At 38.4% G+C, this 19,217-nt stretch overlaps 1 protein-coding gene across 3 annotated transcripts in view; it reads right to left on the bottom strand.

The window, feature by feature from the left end:
- Positions 1-19,217, bottom strand: part of dlgap4a (discs, large (Drosophila) homolog-associated protein 4a) — a 103,411-nt gene that overhangs the window by 16,516 nt on the left and 67,678 nt on the right. For 2 of the 3 annotated variants that reach the window (XM_032574874.1, XM_032574794.1), the window contains 5 exons: positions 7,586-8,828; positions 7,060-7,295; positions 6,664-6,741; positions 5,316-5,463; positions 804-1,023 (listed from right to left, as the gene is read on the bottom strand). In XM_032574874.1, the coding sequence (XP_032430765.1) occupies positions 804-1,023; positions 5,316-5,463; positions 6,664-6,741; positions 7,060-7,295; positions 7,586-8,764 (1,861 nt within the window). In that variant the 5' untranslated portion in view covers positions 8,765-8,828. The remainder of the gene's footprint in view (positions 1-803; positions 1,024-5,315; positions 5,464-6,663; positions 6,742-7,059; positions 7,296-7,585; positions 8,829-19,217) is intronic. The other variant, XM_032574952.1, reaches the window with a different exon arrangement.

Genomic DNA, 19,217 nt, shown 5'->3' with positions numbered 1-19,217 from the left:
CTGACAGGGTGTATGCGTGTGTGTGTCCTTTCCGGTGATTTTTTAAGGATCTGCCTTACATGCTGAATTTCTTGTGTCTATTCATCTGTGGGATCTTGAACATCTGGTATGTTTAATTCTAGTCATTCAGCCCTTTCTGTTATAATCATCTTACCGAATTAGACAACATTTGACCAACTCGAATTTATGTTTCAGTGTCCAAGGTGAATGTCATTGTTAGGTGAGCCAGTTTGTCGATGTAATGCTCATTCTTGGCATACAGCTTGAGGCGATTCATAGGGTGAAGTTGTCATCTGCAAACACTGCTGCTCCCAGTTGGTGTAATTCTTAACTGACGTCAACAAGTAGACTTTCATAAGGCTAGTAGACTTTCAGAAGGTGTTGTGTTAGTTAGCCTTGGTAAAGGGCCATGGTGATTCAGTCATGATCTTATATGTCAGCTGTGAGATACCACTCAGATGGTGTTGTACAGAAATATATATAAATAGACAGATGCCATAACTGAGAGCTGCCACAACTTTTGTTTAGGAGAATGCAGAAAACTAATATTGACTTCAGATACATTGCAGCTTTTTACATTCTTTTACTGTAAGCTTTATTATTTAAAGAAGTTGAACCCTCATTCTATCATGCAGCTTAACACAAATTTATTTTTTCATCCTTTATTAACAATGCAAATAATTTGCATTGTGCGTGTATGCAATTACTGTGTAAATTGCCAAATGGGATCACGCACAAGAAGCCTGTTTTTTTCTTAACACAGGACTACTGCACTTAAAGGTCCTCCTCTAAGCGGTACTCACTTGTGTTGGAGCTGTAGCTGTAGCCTACAGCGGTGGGCGGTGGTGTCTCTGAGTCCACTGAAGTCGTGTCTTCATCCTGGGAACAGCCCGCTTGGATTGCCCGCAGGTAACTGTGACTGCGAGAACGGAAGCACGTGGGAGCAGGCAGATCCAGAGCCTCGACTGCCTTTGATTCCCCCTCACAGTATGGTAACGAGTGTCCACAGCCCTGAGCGAATACCTGAAAGAACGTGTGCAGGCTGACGCACTGAGGGCAGAGGGCAATCTAACAACCATACATAGGCAGATTTATGCTCACATGGGGGTGGGAGTGGGACTGGCGGGTCCCGATCTAACATAAAGATAAGTCGCTGAAAAAAGGTTTTCACATAGGTGAAGCATAATCTTTACATTTTGTAGAAAAATCTTAATATTTGTTTTTAAAGTTCACTATTTGTGCTAGATATAATTGTATGTGGGTGAAATAAATGAGTGATTCTGAGTGTATGACTTGAGTCACCTACACTGAGGACAAAAAATAAATCTGAGTTTAAAATAAAACCGAAGGAGAAGGAAAATATTATAAAATTACGTAGTATTTCCTATTTCTAACCATTAGTATTTAGGGTAATCTTGCTGTAGTCTGCATTATGTCATTTAAACTATCACAGATTTAAAACATAACAGGATAGGGCAGACTTTTTAAAAAGAGGCTTTGTTAAAAGGTTATAATCAGTTAATATCTTAGTGGCAGTACATAATTCTCTTAGTATGTTTATTTAGTAGTTAGCTGTGCCTGAAGCTAATACCCTTAAGGGTGCCAAGACCAAGGAAGGCTTCTTCTTCCTAAAATAACTTCTATTTCCAAATTACTATTTAGTGTGAATGGAATTAATTTTATTTTATCCCTTAAACTGTCCTCACATTTGGATTGGATGGTTATTTGCAGAGATTTTGAGTATTATTTCCAAAGGAAATGAAGGTAGAAAGCGATGCTGCATCGATTACCTTCCTATGTCAAATGTATACTGAGAATGAAACAAGTTAAGGATTTCCAGGCAAAGTAGCAGTTTTATATATAAAAAAAGTAAAGCATTGTAAAGATACAAAAATAATCATAATGGTTTTGGTAAACACTGTATTGTTGATTTTTACGCTGTCTTACTTTTATAACAGTGAGCTACTCGGACCAGAAATGCTTTACATGTTCTGTTCTCGGTATGTTTTGCACAGAAAGATAAATGTTGATGCATTGGCACCTACAGGAGGTGTGCAACATGAATGACATGATGAGATTTATCAGTGTGAGGAAAGACATCTGCTTATCACCTTTTAATAGAACTTCACTTTAAATACTCTCTCTTATAGAGAAATAGTCATTTTGTTGTTGGTAAGGTTAAAGATGAAATAAAATCATGATTTCATTTCATGTTCTCCTAAAAATAGCTTTTCTTTCATTGTGAGAACAAGCTGAGATATCTGGAGCTATGCTAAGGCTTTAAAAATATTCTTTTGTCTATGCAAAGAATTTCAGTAACATAAATAAATAACTTGTAGGATTTTTTTTGGAGGGGGGATAATGAAATCCCTAATAACATTTGACTTCACATTTATTCAGATGTATATAAAAAAATAACATAGTATGACTGACTTTACCTTAATCTCAGGATAACCTGATTCTTTCAATCATTGCCTAGTTTATGCAAAACATGTCCAAATATAGCGACATCTTTGCTTCTCTGCAGTTCTATTTTTGCTTCAACTGATCATATTAGGTGGTTCAGCATTCAAGTCAAATTCTGGATGAAGTTTTCCAGTTATCCAGGTAATATGTTTTAACAATCTGCAAATGTTCTTTGAGCACTTTTATTATTGGGCATATTCAAAAACTATTGGGTGTTTGAATACTAGTATTTAACTGAAACAATAATCATATATCTTGAATGTTTGTACATTTTGTCACATTACAATCTTGTATAGTATTTATATTTTATGCACTAGAACAAAAGAAAGTATTGCAAACATTTTAAGTGAAAGATATATGACTTGAGGTTTTACATTTTGAATCGGAAAAGTGTGGCTTGTATTTCCACCCACCCTCCTACGTCAACACTTTGTAGAATCACCTTATGTTGCCGTTGCTGATACACTTCTTTTGCAACAGTTTTTCTTTGCAAAATTGCTATGGTTAAGATGTATGGACAGTCTACCAACATTCATGTTCAACTGTTGTCACATATTCTCAATTTCAGTGTTGTATAGTAACGAAGTAAAAACACTTCACTACTTTACTTAAGTATATTTTGGAGTACTTCATACTTTCCTCGAGTATGAAAATTTTTGATAACTTTCACTTTTACTTCACTATATTTCCGAACTTAATTGCATACTTTTACTCCGATACATTTTCAATGTGTGGTTTAGTTACTCGTTACAAAAAAGCGAGAGAGAGAAACGCAAGTGTTTTGACCCCACCTACTGATTAGCAAGTAGCAAGTAGACTACCGAACAAAGTCGGTAGCCACCTGTTTCGCTTCTCCCATTAAACACAAAGCAAGTCTCGCAATCAGCAGCAGCCACATGGAGGAGGAGACGGAGACCACAACGACTGCAACTACGTCGGACACGGCTCCAGGGGAACCACCAGCTGGTGATGAGAGCCCATGGCCTTATTTAAACACAATACACTCTTTCGTGGGTGTTAAAGATTCGTCGTACCGCATGCAGTGTATATTATTCCTGCCCGAAGATGTGGAAATTCTGTCTTACAAAAACTCCCCGTCCAACTTGAAGAAACACATCGAGGTAACATCTTATGAAATGGTTATAATCCTCCTGTTTCAGTAACTATAGCTTGGTCACTAGGCACTACTGTATTGTGAAATCTTGACCATAAATGAACTTTGTTTGGCATTGTTTCAGTTCCACACTTGGTGTATTTAGCTTAGGCCTAATGTTGACTGTAGCAGGCTACCTAGACTCCTCTGTTCAAGGGGGGACGGAAACCATAGCGATAGCAATTTAGACTAAATTTAACGAATATAGGAAAGGCATGCAAGTTCAAAACCAGGTTTACAGATGCCAATAAGCTGCATTTCCCTCCCAATTCTTTTTTTCTTTTGCATAATGACCAGTTGTGTGCACCACCTACTGACTGTAGGATTGACTGATTCACTGATTTGTGAAGTAGAGTAATCGTAACAGCTCTTTTTCTTCATGTTGGCCGCATTTTCTGTACTATTTATTTTTCTCATTTTCAGCACTGACCTTACTTGAAGGGAAAACTTAAGGCTTACAAAAACTTTGTATTTTCTGTCCTGGAGGGTATACTAAGAAGCTGGTTCAGTTGTAAAGCAGGTTAAGTTAACCTTGTGCTATAGGTAAAGCACCTAATTTTCTTAACTAAATGATGCCTGCAGGTATATCTATTAGCAGGTTTAATTTTGCCTGCACTTGGTTGTGTACATTATTTTAAGTGTATTTGACAAGTTTACCAAAATATAAAAAATGTCATTCAAACTGCATTTGCCTTGTTTTACTTTTTACTTGTACTTTTCATTACATTACTTGAGTACATCCATTTTTACAGCAATTTCCATACTTAAGTACAAGAAGTTTCAGATACTTTAAGACTTTAACTCAAGTAACATTTCAGTCAGTGACTTGGACTTTTACCAAAGTCATATTTTGGAGAGGTACCTATACTTTTACTTGACTCTGAGATTTCAGTACTTTATACAACACTGCTCAATTTGATTTCAACCTATACTTGGACTGGAACATTGTGACACATGAATATGCTATGGTCTCAACCATTGTGTTGTAGCTATGGCTGTATGTTTGGTGTTGCTGTCCTTCTGAAAAGTGAACCTTTAACCAGTCTCATATGTTTGCAGCCACTAACAAGTTTTACCACTGTTGATTTTTCCATAATCTCCAACCAATATGCCATGTCTCACCATTGACTCCACAGATTGGTGTCAACACCATGTCTCACGGGATAGTGTTTTCAGAGGGATGTGCATTGTTAGTTTTCTACCACTAGGAATGCACGATATATTGGCATTAACATTAATATTGGTATATTAATCAATTGGTATCTGTTTGATATTAAGAAGTCATTTACTTTTATTTTGTTGCTGTTTGAGTATGTGTTTTGGGACAGAGGCGATAGAAGATGGTGGGATATTTAACTGAAACAGAAATGCAATTTTCAGTGATCTAAAGAAAAATATATGTAATATATACAATATAGGTACATATTGGATGTCTGCCATTACAACAATATTAGTATCAGATACTAACACCAGCCCATCCCTGTCCACTACATTCTATGGGTGTGAATAATTTTGCAAGAGACTGTATATGTCAGCCCTAATTTTACACAGCTGGTAGAAATGTGAATTTATGTAGATTTGGCAATGTTAAAATAATTACACACAGACCTTTTACCTGTTAAGTAGGTAGTAAGGAAAGAAATAGTAATCGCAAATAAAAGAGAGTGCAACACATTTATTCATATTGTAGACCTACCTGAGTGCCCAAGCCTCTGCCCAGTGTGCCGGAGCATTGGCTGAAATCACTGTTCCTGTAGCGAGGAGGAGCCTCCACAGGGCTAACCAGGCAGTCCAAGTTATCAAGGCTCCGATTAGTAGGCAGCTCTTTGAGGGACGGCAGGGAGCTGTGGGTCGGGAATTTGATTATTAGCCTCTCGTGAGTTTGAGAGTGGAATAAGTGTAGGTTGTGTTTAATTGATGATTTTCTGGGGATATTTTAAATCAGATTCTTAAAAAAATTCCCTGTGGTGTTGAAAGATTAAATACTGCTGAAATGTGTGGATGGTGATACCGTATGTATTAGCATGTAAAAAGCAGCACAGAGGAAACAGCAATTTATAAGCTGTCAAAAAATTTTGTTAAATAGTCTTTTTCCTTGGCTTGGAAATCAATTTCCTCTGTTCTGGCTTACTAGGCTGGTTGGTGCTGTTAGTGGCAATGTGTGCACTAAGCAACAGTACATGCTGAAGGGATTTGCATGAAGCTAATTTCCATGTTTTTACATCAAGGTCTTGAGGAAGCAAGTTTAAAAGTCAGGTGCAAACATGAGCTTCAGGGTACCTACAAGGTGAAAGATGGTACTGGTACATCAAGGGCCAAAAATGCCACAATAAAACAAAAAATAAAGACGTTTAAAAAACATAGACAGCACTAAAAAAAACCCCACCTAAACAAAATAGATAAATGAAATGCATAAGAATTATTTAAATGTGGATTTTCTATTTATTATGTTTTCAAACTAATGTTATTTATATTTTCAAATTATTGTTTCAAATTATAAATATATATTTGAAAATATTTTTTTACAGTTAATATGATAAATTAGTAGTAAAGTAATGAACATAGGTTTGTTTTTTCATTCATGCTTATTATACATTTAGGTAATAGTTTTTTCAATTTATGTTCATCTTATGTAATATTTCTTTTTAAAAATATTTATTTAATAAACATTTAGGTAATCAGTTTATACTGGATGATTGTGTCATGGAACATGTACGTGTATATACTGTATATATATCTATATATATATATATATATATCCATATATATATACAGATATATATACACACGTATGTATACAACTCAAAAAGCTTGTTTGTATATCTTTTTAAATAAATAGACGCATGTTTTACCAGATTACGTTTCAACATTTATGTATGCATGCTTGTGCTTATTTATTGCACTGTGGCACTTTTGGCCCTATACTGAGGCACTAAGGAAAAAATATTAGGCAAGTGAGGGCAAAAAACAGGTGGTGGGTAGTAGCGGGAGGGCAGGTGAGGGTAAAAGGAACGCCACACTGCCTGCCTGTGGATCACACTGACCTCAGATGCTGCATAGAGCATGCACTCTGCAGAGGAGACCACAGAAAATCCTCCCGCATGAGAGCGTAGCAGCGAGACCTGTCCATGTGGGTGTAGGAGTAGAGCACACCATTTACAGAACGATGCTATATGTCTGTTCCCATATGCTCTAATTAAATCGCAGCTCCACCTTCATGCACAGCCTCTGTAACTCGCTTTAATAAACACCGCGGTTGTACAATGGGATGGTTGTTAGTGAAGGGATGCTGCCACCTGCTGTTTATCTTTGAGGAAACAATGTTAACAAAAATAATTTACTGGTAAATTATGTTTAAAGAAAAAACATAGACTAAAGGAAAACGATAAGCATGGTAGCCAAAGCCAGAATTTCAGTGTGACTTATTTAAAGTTGCTCACTTGCGAGGTGGTGGTGGTGGCTGCTGTTCACTCAGGGATGACTGGGTGGCCTTCAGGTAGCTCTGGCGACGTGCTGCTGATTTCGGAGAAGGTTTGGGGCTTCCCTCAGATTCCTCACTGTCTTCTGGGTCTCCCATTGCTTTAACATAGCTGCCGCTGCGCATCCTCCTACATGGGATCTCCGTTCCCTTGGTTCTTCCATGACCCAAATTTCCGGTCCAGTCCTCCAGAGGAACCTGTATAACAAATACTTTCATGTTTTCCTCATTTTAGCTAAGTGTGATAAAGTGACTCTTTATTTTCCTGATAGTGTTAGCAACATTCATCTCCAATTTTCTGCAAGTGAATAAATGTTACCTATAAAGGATATGTAGCTGAAATCTGCAAATTGTTTTAAAAACTTTAACAAAACATTATGAACAATAAACTTACTAGAGAATTGAAGTTTGTAGTTGTAACTGGACAAAACATGGAAAGGGTTAGGGAGTAGGGTGTATAATTTCTCTGTAAGTTGGAAAACTCCTACCTGTAGAAACTGTTGTGCCAGGTCCTGGTGACATGACTTTGTCTTAAGCAGAGTCCTGTTGACAGTAGCAGAGCCTTTCTGCAACACTTGCCTGGCCTGGTTCAGAGTGAGCGTGGACCAAGTGCCCCTTTTCACCGACATGTCATCCTTGCTCCCCCTGTTTCTTGGCTCCTCTTCCTTGGCTCCGACCTGCATCGCAGGGCATGCCAGGAACTTGAGGTCGCTGCTGCTTTTTGAGGTTTTAAGAGAATGTGCAGAAATTGTGTTATAGCCCTGTGGAATATGTCTGAGAGCAGTCTGGCTATCTGACACCGCTCTGCCAAGAGTCATCATACTCAGTGGGTTGCGGTAACCTACAGCGATAGTGCCAGCTTTGGTAGTGTCAGTGTCCAGAGCGTCATCTGAGCCCCAAAGGCCTAGTGTATTAGGTCTAGGTCTCTGTTTTGATCCCTCAGTCTTAGCCCTGTCTTTACTCTTACTCCTGCGGCTTGGTCTGCCACCTTCCTCGCCACCTCCTGTTGAATTTAGGCTGCCTTTCAGCCCCGAGTTCTCTAAAGACTGGGATTTGGCGAACAATTTCTGCACAGAGTGCATGATGTGGCGGATCCGACCGGGGCTCTCACTGCGCTGCTTAGACATTCGTCCTCTGTGAAACTGTAGAGTGCTGAAGCCATCTCGCTGCAGGGGCAGGTGCCTCTCAAGCTGATCCAAAAGACTTGAGGGCAATCGGTTCATCTTAGCTGCTGCTGCAGAGGATATGGTGGCAGATCCACTGGTGATCATGGGAGCACCAGTCAAACCCAGACCCAGTCCCATACCCATTGACAATGAGGTGGACAGAGCAGCGGCCCTGCCCCCTTGCCCTACTACCCCGCCAGGGATACAGCTCTGGGAGCAGTCGAGCTGGTCAGAGTGGGGGGTAAAATGCAGACGAGGGAAGGTGCTGCTATTGGGAACCTGGCTGAAAGGCAGCAGACAGTCAGGGGTCAAAGAGGTGGGGCTGGTGGGAGTGTAGTGATGGAGATGTGGGTCCAAAGTGCCATAGTGGTTTATTGTAGGACTCAACAGAAAGGAGCTGTGAGGATCAGACGTCAGGGGGCACAGAGGCTTCTGAGCACACCCTGCTGGTTCACATGAGTCAGACAGGTGGCGACTGCGGCTGGCTCCTAATCCTTTCATGGTGGCCAAGATGTCGAGCTCAAAACATGTCTCCAATCAGTCTGGGTCCAATGATGGGCTTCACCTGCATTAGGAAAAATGGAAAGCAAAAAGAAATGATTAAATGAACTGAAAATGATTGTTTAGTATTACACTTGTACTGAGCTAAATTAGCAAAACTTGTGTTCTTTTTCTAATTAATTATGCATGAACAACAGTTAAAGAGCCACTTGTTTACAATCTTTGAACTGCAGAAAAGACTTACTCCTAAAGCTTAAATGAGTGAGAATCCAATTAGAAGTTTTTAATTTTCAGAAAATTAAATAGGGTAAAAAACTAAAGAAGTAATTTATAATCTCTGCAGCACGGGGCTTTTTACAGCATTACAAAGCCTGTCTCCTCTTAATAAAGTTTCATCAATAGTGCAGTGAGTTGTTTTAATAAAACTAACCAGCAGATGGGGCAATAGTAGAAGTTACACAAAAATCGTTTAAGAAAAAAAAAAACCATTTATATTTCAGCTAAAAACACTAACATTTATGAAATCTATATTAATAAATAATACAACACTAAAATAAATGGGTGCAGAGAAAAATAACAAATAGATGTTCTTTAAATATGTCTATTCAATCATGTGTTTCAGCTGGGTTTTAATTTAACGTTTAATAAAATGCATCTTTTATCTGGTGTTTTAAAATATTTTACTTTGATTAACAAATTAAGTATCCCTTTTTAAAATGTCTCAAAGAATTTCACTTATTTTTTAAAATTTATTTTATGTTAAAACATTTTCAAATGTAACAAGTTTGGCCTAACCGTTTCAGTTTTAAAATACAAGCTTTCAGTCCACCTACTATTTACTGTAACCAAAAGTTTCTTCCAAATTACCACAAAAATTAGATCTTCAGCTACATTTTTATGGTAGTAAATATGGACTTCCTCAGATAAAGCAAAGATGGGTTTATGTAACTTGTGTAATGTTATGGAAGTCATAGGCTGTTCTGTTGAACTTATGAAACTTCAAGAGCTAATGTTAAAATCAAGACAGTTGTTTAATTTTAAGCTTTTCATGAACTTTAAATAAAAAAGAGACATATTATTGCCCCCATTTCTGCAGGCCAACCTTCCAAATCCCATTGCATGGGACTTGGAAGTTCCATCAACCTATTCTATTCTATTTTGTAGAATGGGCCTTAGCCTATTCTACAAAATAATGAATTTGCTCATGAAGCTCATTTTATACTGACAGCCTCAGAACTTCATCTGTATATCTAGAATTAAACATTTATTGTTCTTTTTACTGTAAAAAATCAGCTTCTCTTTCTCCAATAATTTTATTAAGACCTTTTCCTGTACTGCGCATTCATGTTTTAATAAAGAAAAAGGTTCTTATGGAAAAATTAGACCTCACAAAGATCTCACATTACATAAAAATCACAAATGTACGTTAAATATAGTTGTAATAAATGTTTAAACTATTCCGGTGCACCAATTCCTTCTTGTCACCCGAGTGATGTATACTTAAAACTTAAATTAAACTTCTTTGGTTTCAGTCACAATCTGCTTTATTCTGCCACGAATCACATAAGAGAAAAACCAGAGTTATTATTCTCAGCAAACAGCACAGCTTTCTCTTTTTATGGTATGAATTGGTCCAACCAGACAGCCACAATCTCTTTATTAAACATCATGGTGATGTATAGCTTTGAGGTATAACACTGACAATGCACAGAACTTTTTTTATGACTCATACATGTAAATGAGATTAATATTTAAGAGCTGCTATTTGTTCCAGGGAGTTGGACCCTCATTTCCACAAATCTTATTTTGTGTCTTTGCCAGCCTCCTAAAACCACTTACTGCAGCGTTTGCAGTATTTTGATTCTTACCTTTAATACCAAGAGGAGAACTCAGATACAGGATAAAACAATTATTCTGCTTTAATTATTACATCAACTGGGAAAAGTATGCACTGTTTTCTGGCTGAATTAAGTAATTTATCTAAATCCTGAATTATTTTCTGTCACCACATATTACCCTCATATTTTTAGTGGCATCTATGGTTAAAAAAGGAGGTAAAAACTCTAAAATTAGAGAGACACTGACAAACAGGCCAGAACTTGAATCATATGATTTTACACGTGACTTGCCCTGCTTCATAATCGCTCCATATGATCACAAAAAAAGTCAATCTGTTTTCAATCATTGAACACAACACAGATGAGCATTATCAGGTTATACGGACAGCAACATTACTCTGAGTATAAGTTGCTACTGAAGGAGAAAGATTTATAGCTATTTTCAGTAACAAGAAGCACAAAATATATAGGAAGCTTCAGGAAATGATGGAGGGTTTTTGGAGAGGCCTGTCAGCCAACATGCCTTCAATTTCCATATTACAGAAAGCCAAACTTTTCACACTCTTTCTGGTCTAATTAGTGATATTTCTTATGGATTTAACTTGACATGAATATCTAGGATCTTTACATGACTCCCCTTTTCCCTCAGGCATAAATATGTGACCCAAAGGTAGATATTTTATTAATGGATTCTTCAAAGTAAGAAAAACAAGAGAGCATTCCTTTCAAAATAAGATGTATATTGATTTTAATAAGTTATGAAATTGCTACATAATTAGCTACTTGCCCAAATGTCTCCATATTTACAATGAGAGTCCTGATTGAAACATTTAAACCAACTGGAAATGTGATATACGAAGACTCACGTTGGTCTTGGCACCATGCACAGTGAGTAGGAGGGTAAAGCTCACTGTTAGAGAGAGAACTAAAGCTGACTTTTCAAAATTAGATCATGCGAGTAATGTTTCACATATATTTAACAAGGATTACCAGTAATTACCAGTAGGTTGCCAAATTATTTTATTTCTGTTACCGTATTAAGCATAATGATGCTCAAGGTAGAGGAGTTGGCAATACTTTACCAAAATGACCAGAACTAGCACTGAATGAAAAACAGGTACAAACGTGAGTGAAAAACTGATACTTTAAGGTGAGTCTCTACAACCGGTTGGCACATTGTCAAAGCTGACTTTGAGCAGACGGCAAATTACACCAAGGTTATGAAAACTTACATTTCACGCAGCAGAAATTCATGCTGGATTAAATTCAGCCTAACAGATGCTGTCTGTATCTGAGTGGAATGACTCACCGATCAGTCAATGGTGAGAGCCCTCTCCCACAGCAAGCATGAAATCTTGCCTGGGAGCTGAACGTGGACTGTTAACTGCACACATTTTCATTCCAGCGTGTTGCTTTGCCACTTCTTGCAGCTCTCTGACCTCCCATACAATCTAAAGTGTGAGAGCAGCCACTTATCTGAGTCAGTGCTCCTGGTCGCTCACAGCAGAGTGCTGACAAATACACCAGCGCTTTACGACGGCACAGCCTGCCGCAATTCATCCACCCAGGCTGACTGCAGCCCAACATGTTCGCATCCTGTAGGCGCCACTGCTGACAAACTGACACACACCTACACAATGACACACCAACACACACCGACACACACGTCGATGTGTTAAGCTGCTCACCCACCCATCTCCCGCACAAATGAAACTCTGACAAGTGTTGAGCATCGCAGGGGCAAAGATGAAAAAGGAATAACGTTCACAGTTCATGTCATTCCATCAAAGGTTCAGTGCATCTATGTCTACGTGTGTGATGGAGGCCAGCGGGCTAATGCATAATTACAGGGTGGGTGCAGGTAATGTTAGCAAATACAGCAAGTATCCATGGAGGTTTGTGGATTCATAGAATCACAGGAGTCGCTTTGACAAGCAGAATCGTGTGTGTATTCCCACATGTGCTCTGAAAGCGACATATTAGTTGCATTTGTGGCTAAAATGGCTGAGATTTTACAGTTCTTTCAGGTATTAAGTTATGTAATAATTCCAAAGTGATAGGGACACACTGGAAATTTACAATCAAAATAGAGGCTGGGGTTTTTCTGTGACAATTATTATATCCAATTTGATGTATGATGTTTGCAAAAGAAACAGAATATATCTATATGTGTAGTAAAGTTAAAATAATGTAATACCTTTTCCCATGTTTAAATGTCATTTGTACGTCTTTGTGTCATTTACTTTGCTTTTTGTATTGTTCAGCCATTGTCAAAAAAGGTAAAGGAATACACAAAAGTGGAAAAGAAAATCATCCACACACTTATCAGAAGGATAAAAAAGACTTCTACAGTAAAGTATATGACATCCACTGCCTGTTCCCTTACTGCATTTAGGCAACGTTTTAACAAGGTCCAAAATGTAAAATTCAGTTGCTTTTTGATGACTGTTTAAAACTCATAAAGACAAGCAGGACATCAGTGGAAATCTGTCAGCTGAGACACAGAGAGGTTATAACAACTGCACTAAAATCTGGCTCCTGCTCAGGCATAAAACCTGGTTACTCTGGATGCAAAGTTTAGATACACTAAATGAACCCCTTATGCTAATAAACTGCGTTTTCCGGTCTGCATGATGTACTGAAAGTAATTCTGCGTTCTTCTATTTCCTGACCTTTTGGGAAAACAAAAATAATCCTGTAAAAATGACACTGACAAATGACTGGCAATTAAGTTGCTATCTTTTTTTTCTTTTTTGCAAAAGGCTTTTTGTGCATATAGAGGAGCTTCTGGCCAGCTAACGCATTTAAGTGCAATAATCTCCCTCTTTTTATGTCTATTTAATGTCAAATAATTCCTGAGGGGAATATCTAGCCACTAAACGCTCCACCATGGAGACCAGCTGGTCGCTAACTGTGTGTTTGATGCAGAGTATGTAATGCAAAGCAGGCTCAGAGTACTTTTTTTTTAGTACTGTAAACAGCTGTGTACTGCAGAGGAAAACAACACAAAATTATGAGCAGTGAGTTTGATCTGAAGGGAGCTGCAGAGAGGGGTAATAATTCTCTGCGGCTTCATTACTACCAGTGGCTCATTCACATTAACCATAATCATTCAGATTAGTATGCAAAAATATTGACTGGAGTTGCTTTAAATACCAAGAGACAAAAACACCCCTACACCACAGTTACACAAAGGTAAGAGACAAGCAAAAAGTAATAAAGGCAGCAGTTAACTCAGTGTGACTACATCAACAAAAACAAAAAAGTAAGACAAATTAACAGATATTTTTTCTCTCTTAAATACATTAAAATCACAAAATTCTCAAGTAGAAAACTGACCGCACTGCAACAAATTCACCTGTTACCATTACTGCATAAAGGGAACACATGGGAAAAGCTACTACGTCTTGTCTGAGACATCTTTACAGCTCAGTTTATTGTGTGCTCCAGCAATCTGAGCAGAAAACGACTTCCATTCAATCATGCCTTGATACAGCACTGCACACTGCCTTGATTGTGTTCCAGACCTGGGACCACACCTAATGCTCACTGTTGGAAGATGTCTGAGACTTTGTAGATTTTTTTTTAATGCACTCTAGTTCCCACTAAACTGCATCGTCACATGGTGAGTAAGTGTGATACGTCCGTGCTAGAAGCACCAGACTCTTCTGCCTGAAAATAAAATATGCATGAACGAGCTGCAAAAATCGATCACATCAGTAATAATGATCTTTGTGATCAAAAACCATGAAATTGTGTTTGACCTTACAGTGCACTGAATTAATTTAATGCCAAAGTCAATAAAAGGTGAGCAAAGTTGGGAAATCAGGTAGATTTTTCAAAATTAGAAGAGTGAAACATATGAGCGCACAGAAGCTGTGATTAAACTTTTGCAACGTGAAGGCTTTATAGACTAATTTAAAAGTGAAATCAGTTCTGATTGCACTTATTCCTTTGTCTAAGCCAAAAAGGAAGGACAAAAAAAACATTTACAGTTAAGAAACAGAAACACACACTCTAAACTCACACTAAATGAACTTTGGCACAGTCGTAATCTACCCAGGGCCAATGTAATAGCAGCTGCTTTGTCAAACCTTCATCGTTGGCCCGCTGAGAGGTCACGTTACGAAGCCTGACGCTGAAGTATGGCTCTGGTTAATTCTGCCGCCAGGCCTGCTAACAAGCAGAAGCACAAGAGCTGCTGGTCTGTGTCCCACAGAGCCACCAAACAGGCCTGTAATAAATGTTTCTTGTAACTGTGCACTTCCCCTGCAGCCTGCAGTGATGAGCAGAGGGAGAGGCGAGAGAAATATCGATCTGTTCTCGCTCCTTGTTCTAAGGGTGAATATACAGCTGCTGGCTATTGGCTCCCACAGTCTCCAGCAGTAATCACCTCTTTCCTCTTATTGTTTCTCCAAGCCATCCACTCTCCTTTACCCTCATGTCCTGCACTTTTTACACAACAGTCCACTACGATTACTCACTGCAAGAATGAGCTGTAGTGCTTTAAGTGATTTCTGTGGCTCATTTTTTAAGTTCCTGTTTGTTTGCCAGATTTCCTAAATGAGAGTAAAATAAAATTAATCAATGCTGTGACATCCGGTGAAAATGTATCCGTCTTCAACCAGGCTTCCACAAGTACAAAGTGCATGCTTTCAGTAATAACACTTAAGATGGGCCATCCGCTATCCCCACTGTCTGGTGAGAATATACTAATAGCTTGTTGCACTTGGGAAGTTATGTCATCTGTGCTTCCTGTGGATAAAATAAGTGTTATTCTCTTCTGCCTCAAGCAAGCAAACAAAATCTTATTTATGGGGAGCACAGGGAAAATTAAAGTAAAATTAATTAAAAAGAATTTTGACAACTTTATGAATTTGTCTATCAGTAGATTTCACGCAGTGGGGCATGGACATGGAGACAGAAGAACACAATAATTCAATGTGACAAATATAGGGTGAGAGGAGAAAAATTAAAACAAGAATTAAGGAAATATGGTGTGGAGACATGAAAGATGACTATTGGTTGAATTCTATAAAGATTGTAAAAAAAAAAAAGATTTTAATTTTAAAAAATGGAGATTAGCCAAAAATAAATAAATAAATACTCCTTTCATTTTCTGTTGTATGTTGTATGGAATTGAACGGTTTAATACAGCTAAATGTTTCAATTAAGGTCAAAATTGAAAAATAGCTTTTTGTTTTGGGTTTTGCATAATCATACATCCAACCAGTAATGAACCTGGCTGCACATCATTGATATGTCCTTAAAGTGGCAGAAACTAATAGCTACTTCCATGTATGTTTTTTTTTTTTTTTTTTTTTACAGCTGACTTAAGTATTTAAAACAACAATGCAAAAATGTTTGTGTGAGATTTAACGCTACCTTAGTAGATACAAACAGTCAATAATTTAATAACAGGTCATTAGGGTGACTGTCATCACCCTAATGGGTGATGGAGTGATGGGTGATGGAGTTCCTTGGTTGATGCAATTAACTGGATGTCTGCTGCAACAAACGTTCCCTACTGCACAACACGGATCTGAACAAACATACAACAGGAACTTTTGTTTAGTAAATTAATTTTTTTTTAATTCAGAAAAGAAATTGCTCGCAGTTTTCCTGTCTCATGTTTTGGAGCCCTAGCCTTGACTGGTTGCCTGGCAACTATGTAGAGGCAAAAAAACATGCTGGTTTCTTAATATAACAAGAGGTCCAATTAAAACTTTTCTTTAAGCTCTAATATTCACTGGTTCAATGAATTTAAACCCACATCAGTTGCTTATGCAGTTGCGTATCTGTGCTGTGTTTAATCATCTCTTTGCAAAAGCCGTGATAACACTGATGTTTTTTATTTGCCATCACATCACAATCTTTTCTTTTCCAATAATAATTACCTTACCATCTCAAACTGAAAGTTCAGTGCTCTATCTATGGCCAATGATTATTAGCTGAGTTATTCTCAAATCCAACCCTGCTAAAACAAACAGTGTTTGCAGAGCAAAGCATGAGATATTGTGTTATAGGGTAATTGTTTGAAAAGTGTATAATATTTTAAAGTGTATACGGCTGGCTTAGCTGGTGATCAAATTGTGGATGCTACAATGTAGAAAGGCAATGCCAGAATGGTATTTACAGAAAATAGTTCATCCATGTATGTTACAGAAAAAAGGCTGGACAAAATATCAATAATAATATGTCATAAACACATGATCAATATTAATAGATAATATGCCTGATTCAATATTAATTTGACAGAATATTCACTGAACTCCAATCCAGCACCACACCACACCTAGAAATAAGACAGAAACTTAATGCATAAAATCACTTGAAATGATAAGCACTGCAAATTATTTTAGTGAGTAAAATAATTCCACAAGATGAGTAACCAAGAATATAATAAAAAAAGTTTTTCTTCCACAAAATAAATAAGACTCTATGGAAAACCATCTTCTGCATTGGATTAGCCTGGCATTTTGAACAAAAATCAGTTTCTGATTCTCTACTGATTCTGAAATTCTTACCTAAAAAAAAGCATTTTTTTAGGTAAGAATATTAATGAGTAAAAAAAATCTCTAAATTAATTTTTATTCTGTTGAATTATTGTATTAATGCATCATCTATGGATCAGTGATTACAAACTTCTCATGTTTCCTGTTTCTATGCCACAGATAATCTAAGTAGGTTCTCTTTTTAGTGCCTGGATTTCAAACTGCAGAGATGGCCAATACGACTGCATGTCCAGTTAAATACCAGAGACACGCGGATAAAGCTGAATCATTCTGACAGTGCAGCTATAACTGGAAAAAATATTTGTTTTAGGCATTGTTTATAACATCAGAGGCTGAAACACAGAGAACCTCCCCGTAGAGAGGAATTAACAACCAAATGTTCAGTCACTTCAAGACAGAACACATGAAGCAGTGAAAGTTTATTTTATCTCTATTTTCTCTCTGCAACCTGATACATTTATCAGCATTTTAAGCTGATGACACTGTTTAGCACAAGCCAGTTGACCCAGATAAAACCTGTAGATCAGACTTTTACTATGGGGCTTGTCATGTTTTGGGTAAGTCACAGGTACTGTGGTGAAATCCTGGGAAAGACAGTGAGCCAGATGGGCTGTTTCATGTTGCTTCACAAGCAAGAGCAGCTGACAGCTTCCGTGCTGCTCCTTCTGTGTTTACAGAAGCTGTGCGAAGCACCTGCTTAGCTCTTCCAGGGATGTACATGTCAGAGAAAGCAAACATGCGCTTCAGAAAGTGAAAGGCTTTTACAGCATCCGGCGTGAGCGTCGCTGCTTCCCTGTCACCCCTGTTTGAGTCTCCCCTGCTGGATGAACTGGGAGATCATTGGAACGATTAAAGGTCAATTCCTGCAGGGGCGGAGCGTCAGGGGGGCCTGGGGGGGGCGGATGGGAGGCAGAATATATCTTCAGGGATCCAAACCCTTTATCGTGTCTGATGAGAGCTGGAGAAGGCGGGCCCTCCCCTGTTGAGTTTGATGTATGTAGGATTTTATAGTATGGTGCCCCAGTAGATTATGTAGTAGGCTGCCCCAGTCATTGTTGACTCATGGTTGCTAACAACTGTACAAGACCGATTGATTTTAATGACATAGTAGGTGTAAAATACTGAATAAACCGTTGTGTTACATGACTGGCTTTATTTACATGTAACTTTATGACATACAAAATTACAAGTAGATCGTCCATATTGTCTCCAAGTGTATTCTGGGTAAAGCTCTTCACCAGCCGTCCACCAACAGTCATCATCAGTCACTTGGCAACAGATGGCAAACTAGATAGAGCATTTTTACTGACTAAGTTAACATGAAACGGCAAAGTGAAAAGGATGGAAAAAATAGAGCAAGGACAAGCCAAAAACTGGACGCATATTTTGTTCCTCGACTTGAGAGATGAACATCCGGAGATGAACCGGACGTTTTGGTTGGCAGAATTTAGACCCGCCAAACTGCCAGCCCAACGAAAGAGCCAGACTAATTACAGGTAGCAACTCTGACATTATTCACAAAGTGTGAGCTAACTGTAGACTGATTGTAAATTGTATCAGCCCAGCCGCCTAGCTTACATCCCTTTTTCTCTCTGTCGGTGGTACAGTGGTGATGTTAGGGACTGAAGGCTGAGTTATAGTCGTGCTTTTAGCAGTTCGGGTTGAGCGCGTTTTTGAGCCAAGACAGCAGTATGGCGTTTATAGTTAAAGTTTACATTGGAGCCGCCTGGAAGAGCATCTTCCAGATCGTCCAGTTTGTGTGAATGGCGGCACGCGCGGTCCGCGCCGAATTACAAACATCCAGAGGAGCACAAGGAACACGAGGAGCACGAGGCTCTGCGACACGCTGCGCATGCGGCGCCTGCTGCGTGCTCGGTTGAAGGCGTCAACAATAAACGTAGCTTCAGCAGTTGCTAGCTGCTCCAGGCTGAGTTGAAATTGATAAAGTGTCAAAATGAACCCATCAGTGGTTCTGAGCGGATTTGAATTTGTGTTATTTCATCATTAGTGACCAGTAGCCTGATGTTTCTGTTGTTCTCTTGGTTTGTTGTACTTCATGTCAGATGGATTTCAGAATGACATAGTCGTGCTCTGTGGTGG

Source organism: Xiphophorus hellerii, chromosome 1, assembly GCF_003331165.1.
Source record: "Xiphophorus hellerii strain 12219 chromosome 1, Xiphophorus_hellerii-4.1, whole genome shotgun sequence".
Taxonomy (NCBI): Eukaryota; Metazoa; Chordata; class Actinopteri; order Cyprinodontiformes; family Poeciliidae; genus Xiphophorus; species Xiphophorus hellerii.
Note: the sequence above shows the minus strand (reverse complement) of the source record. Positions and strands in the feature narration are given on the sequence as shown.